Consider the following 6021-nt stretch of genomic DNA (forward strand, 5'->3'; position numbering starts at 1 on the left):
AGTCCTCCTCGGCTTTAACAATGGAGAGTTTTCTTTACGGTAAACAGAAATATATGCTGTTGTACGCCAAAGAATTTGGATTTCTGACAATGTAAAGCAGAACTCTATTTGCATCTAAACTGGCCATATATCCCAACCCCAATACAACAGTAGAACAACTACACTTTTTATATTAAAATTTACTTAGTGCTCTTTCCCAGTATAGGTGTGCAGTGCACTTTGAAAAATTTGCTATATGTTGTGTTTAGCCACCCATTTAATTGAATGGGACGTCTAATGCAGCACATTGCACAAAAAATGTAGTGCACACTGTATAAGGCAAAGGCTACATTGCATTAATGCACACATTTATACACAAATCTGCACTAACAGGAACAAGCCCTCACTATTTGGAAGTTCCCTATGGCTCCAGAAGACAAGAACATACAGAAAAAAACACAATATAAAAGCAGCAGGGACTACACCTCCATCTCTACATATCACAGCTGAGCAGGTCTGAACCCAGGATGAATATTATTATAAACAGGATTTATATAGCGCCAACATATCATGCAGCGCTGTACATTAAATAGAAGTTGCCAAAGACAGACAGATACAGGAGGAGAGGACCCTGCCCCGAAGAGCTTACAATCCAAGAGGTGGGGGAAGTAGCACACAATAGGATGGAAGATATGTAGTGGTGGAAAGTAGCAATGGTTTAAGAGACAGAAGAAGACGGCAAGTTTGAAAAAAATAGGTTTTGAGTGCTCTGAACCCTGGATAAAGCCATTTCTCTATGATAGGACTGGAGCCTCCATTATCTCCAATATTAGTTTATTTGGACTGATCCTTTTAATGGATTACAGCCCTTGGCACATTATTCCATTTTGCATGGCCTTACTGAATAAGCGTGTGCAATATTTAATACACATTTAGTTGAAAGCGAAGTGCTATAAAACAATATCTAATCAACAACACGAGTGCTTTTGTCCAAGGTCCAGCGCACTTTACTGGAGTATAGCCCTCATTATTTTCAGCCACCCAACATACACGTCATCGTCCTAAGCTATAAAACCAGGAAAACGATGTATCCAAGTGAAACAATTTCAAGCTATGGCTAGGCTCTTATCTGAACTGGCGGCATGCAATTGTTTTATGGTGGCAATAAGGTAATTTTAAGGCTTTAACTCAGTAAAAAAGGAGAATGTCGGCTTAGGCAATCCTATTCACACTTAATTATTCAAGACTGCATTATGATAAGATACATTTACAGCTATAAACCGTGATCACTATTATTATGGATACAAGTTCGGAGTTTGGAAAATGTTACGGAAGTCATTTGTTTCATCAGAACAATACCAAATAAACAAAGAACCTAAACAATAGACACCACGAATAGGGCAAATATATAAAACTGTTTTGATTACCAAAATATTCAGTAGATCCATGATATAGGCAGCTGAGTTTATATGCAGATCTGAACATTCCCTATAAAAGCTGAAGTTGACTTAATTCCATCCCATGACTTCTAACGTGTCTCTTGATGTGAAGTATACCTCCTAAAGATTGCTTTCTAGGGTAATAGGTGGCTAGTACAAGTCAAGATCCATACAACTTAAGCAACTGGAGGAGAATCAACCAAATTAATTTCTACTCACACTATTTTATTTTATTGCCTTACATGAGATCTGGAAACATTGGAAATGTTACAGGTCCTGATAACATTGCACATCAGTCAGATTAGGTCCACTATAAGTTTTTTGTTGGCTTGGGTTACAAGATGAAGGGAATGCCACAGATCCAAAGTACAAAACAGTTATATGTAAAATGCCACTACCCAAGATAAATATAAGAGAAGAAACTAGAACAATGTCAATGATTAGGGGAAACTCTACACAAAACAGACCTAAGCTGATACTATACATGGCCAAGGAATGATCACAGGCAGCTACAATCTGATATCTGTGCTCCAATAGATTGTTCTGTCTCCTGACTCGAAAGTCCTCCTATTTTACCATTGGGAGCCTTTCTTTCTACTTTTATTCTTACATTGATATGCACTCCCCAATGAATTTCTGGATTTAAGGATTGCATTGGGAATTTTTATTTATGTATTTGCATATGTGACATAATTTATAAATATAGGTTTTCATTTTGCAGTTCATATTTTGTTTATTGCATGACACTGGCCACTACACGGTTTATCTTTAGTGATGGAGAATATTTGCATTTTGATTAGGTTATTGCTTCTGGATAGAACATAGAGTTTTTCCCTGTTTGCCTTTTTTCCCCAAACATTTCTAAAGTGGCGTCATTCAAACAACCAGCCTAATACTGTATAAAAACCCCTGTGGTTTAGAGGTTAGCACTATGGCCCTTTGCAGGGCTAAGTCTCAGGTTCAAATCTCGGCCAGGACACTATCTGCATGGAGTTTGCAGGTTCTCTCTGTGTTTGTGTGGATTTCCCCCAGGTACTCAGTTTCCTCCCACATTCCAAAAACATGCAGTTAGGTTAATTGGCTTCCCCCCAAAATTGTCCTTAGACTGTGTTAATGACATATGACTATGGTAGGGACATTAGATTGTGAGTGCCTTTGAGAGACAGTTAGTGATATTGCGCAGCTTTACAAAGTCCATACTCATATGTCAGCGCTATATAAACTGGACAATAATTATAAAAGCCACAGACTCTACAAGATCTCTAAAGTTAGCTGGTGGTACCAAGACGCTATAGCAAATTCTTTAAATGTCTGCTGGCTTGCCTTCTTCCCATAATGAAGCTCGCTAACATCCTTTCCCCAAGTAATAACAAACATGCATCCGGCCATTTACATGATTCAAAAGAAAACATAATATTATAGACCAAGCCCCTTAATCCATTGCTCCATGGTTCAGGTCTGACGCTCATGTCATCTTTGTAGGCACTTTCAGCGGTGGAGGGAGTTGAGCATGGGCACTTTGACTGCTGTGTGGCTACACAACAAGCTGTGATGCCGTGTGCCCTGCTATGTTGCCATTTTGTAGTCCTTTCCCTATACATGAGTGTTAAGAACCCCTGGCCCAGTCACCATTTCACTAGCTATCCTCTGTTGGGCCACTTCTTGTGAGCACTAACCAATGCATACTGGGAACACACCATGAGACCTGTCGTTTTAAGGATTCCGTACCCTTGTTGTCTATGCATAACAATTTGACCTTTATGAACGTTGCTCAGATCCCTATTCTTGCCCTATTTTCTTGCTTTAAGATCGGACTTGATCACCTACAGTCTAATATATCCTACCCCTGACAGGTGCCATTGCAATTAGATTAATTTATTCAGTTCACCTGTGATTTCAATGCTTTGGCTAATCTATATATATGAAGACTAGTGGGCTGAATGTCTACAAACATTTGTTCTAAAAATACCTTAGACTTGGGCTTTAGCCTGATTATTTTAGAAAAAGGGTAAAGTCACAGAATCTGCAAAAATGCTCTCCTGTACACTGCTGGAGAGCATCTACATTCTTGTGAGAATTATTATCTCCAGCTTTCCCAGGGTCCGGTGGTAAACTCCAGTGACATCATCAATGTCTAAGTATGTGTTTTGTTTTTTTAAGGGTAGATAGATTTTTTTTAATTAATATTTTTAAATGTGGTTGTGGGGGCCTACAGAATAGCAAATTGATATCTAAATTGGGGACGCATTGACCATTTAAACCAATAAATCGATAGATGGAAAAAACAATCTACGCAAAATATATAACAATACAAAAATTATAAATCCTCAGCCTATGCAAAGTAAACTTACTTTTCCAGCCATTTCCACTGCAAGAAGCGATTGAAGTACATACTCTCCTGAAAGTCCCCAAATGGAACACCACCCAGATAGTCACGAACCACTCTGCAAGAAGGAAACGCAACAGCCATTAGTCGGAGGGCAGCTTAGACCCACATCTATACAACATATAGAATTCTCCATGATATGTTGCCAATATCTATTAGCTATATACAATTCACATTTGGTCATCAATACTGTAACAATAGCACTATAAAGAAGAATTGCTCATTGTAGTACTTGGGTGGGCTAGGTGGCAGGCATAGATAGTCACTGGATATTTTTAAACCTTTTACAGGGATTTCCAGGCGCCATGTAGTGATGGAAAAATACATCTGAGAAAAGTGTAATAATGAGCTAAAATACAGCTGAATTAATTTGATTAAGTATTTTCATTGAGTGGATACAACATTGACTGATAAAAGGTGACATCTATAACGATGACATCTTCTCTAGTTGCCTCTGGTTATCCCACTGGTGTCAATTTAAATGATCTCTAGGAACTACATGTTAAAGTAGATGTAACTGAATGATTAAGCACCCAGTATCATAAATAATTGCTTTTGGGTTATTTTTCAATACAATAAAAATGTGTATACCATTTTGCATTTTAGTTATGCTGATCTCCTGCACTGCTATTCAGTCTACATCCACTCCAATGTCTGCATCACATTTGTTGGTTGTTACACAAGATGAATATTCGTGATCATCACAGGTGACAATCTAGTATTTGACCAAGCAGGGACAACCACCGTCCTCTCCTAAGAAGGAGGACACAATGGTGTATCACCTGCTAGTCCTTATCCTCCCCTCTCTAAAGAACTGAACAGCATAGTATGTACCGCACTTGTTCATTTTAATATTACTGGAAACAATCAAGAAAAATCATTTCCAGCAGCAAAAATTTACCATCTGTACAAAGCTTTAAGGATATTTTTATGATAGCGATGACAATAGCATACGTCTACTGATTGAAGCCAGCTGTTCCTATCGAAAACATATGTGAAAGGGTGACAACACCGTTGGAAAACAGAAACGAATCGTTGCCACCCTATAAAAAGGAAATGCCTGAACAAAGACCTTTTTGACAGGATTACATGATATTACTTTACGAAAAGCTGCAAGTTAAAAATTATTTGAAATTACATTTAAAATGCCATTTTGGGTTACAGGAGATGGGTTTACAGTGTTATCCCCAGAGACTTTTAGCCAGATGCACCACCCGGCATTTTCAGTAACCACCAGATTTAAAAAAAATTCTGGGTTGAACACTGGTTAACATTCACATTTATGAATACCAGTACATTTAATACTGTACTCTGCCCCTAGTAACTCCCTATATCCCACCTCCCTTTACAGCCCACAAAGAAATATCTGGGGCAGCTTCTTAGGTACAATTGTGGAACAATCTCAATGGCAAAGCTATCAACCAGTTTTTGGACTTTTACAGGCAAAGCAACACCTCTGAGGGAACTTATTTCTTCAGTCCCAACTCTTCAGTAACCACCCAAAAACCACCAATTGGTTACTGAAAAGTGTCAGATGAAAAAGTGTCACTGAACACGCATTGAAAAATATTAAGGCAATAAACATTATTTTTAGGCAACCCTTTTAATTCAAAAAAATTATGGTTTTCTTTTAATTTAGTCTTTATATAATTTATACTGCTCACAGGCACACACTAACGCGCATATGACCAACACAAATATGTCATTGACCTTAGTAATGTGTGCAGGCATCATGGTTTCTATATCACCAACCTATATGTTGTAATCTGGATCAATATCGTCATTCACAAAGCAGGCCTCCAGCACAGAATGGAAATCCATGACAAGGTAAAGGGCACACATTCCATTCACACAGAAGAGAAGTTGCAATCTGCTCCGCATTCCAGATAAAAAGTTACTGGGAAGGGCTATTCATTTATAACTGATCCTGAGAAGGGCAGCAGACAGCGCTCAGCACCAAATGAAGAAAAGTCAGTGCCTCAATTACAGGGGCACTACAGAAAGGGAAATACATACATGTTGTATGTGCTTAAACAATGCATGTAAAATTTACCAATAAAGTACCATCCCTCTTTGTATTTCCAAGCCATTCTTCTTCATTCCCCCACCATTTTCCATCTGCCATAATTTACAAAGCAGATTTATACCTAAGAAAGGATTGGCACAAAACTATATATATATATATATATATATATATATATATATATATATATAATC

At 38.0% G+C, this 6021-nt stretch overlaps 1 protein-coding gene across 3 annotated transcripts in view; it reads right to left on the bottom strand.

The window, feature by feature from the left end:
- The window catches only part of GRK4 (G protein-coupled receptor kinase 4), a 136352-nt gene that overhangs the window by 23040 nt on the left and 107291 nt on the right, over positions 1 to 6021 (bottom strand). For all 3 annotated transcript variants that reach the window (XM_072406515.1, XM_072406514.1, XM_072406513.1), the window contains one exon: positions 3770 to 3862. In XM_072406515.1, coding sequence (XP_072262616.1) covers positions 3770 to 3862 — 93 coding nt within the window. The remainder of the gene's footprint in view (positions 1 to 3769; positions 3863 to 6021) is intronic.

The sequence above is a fragment of the Pyxicephalus adspersus genome, chromosome 3 (genome assembly GCF_032062135.1).
Source record: "Pyxicephalus adspersus chromosome 3, UCB_Pads_2.0, whole genome shotgun sequence".
In the NCBI taxonomy this organism is placed as follows: Eukaryota; Metazoa; Chordata; class Amphibia; order Anura; family Pyxicephalidae; genus Pyxicephalus; species Pyxicephalus adspersus.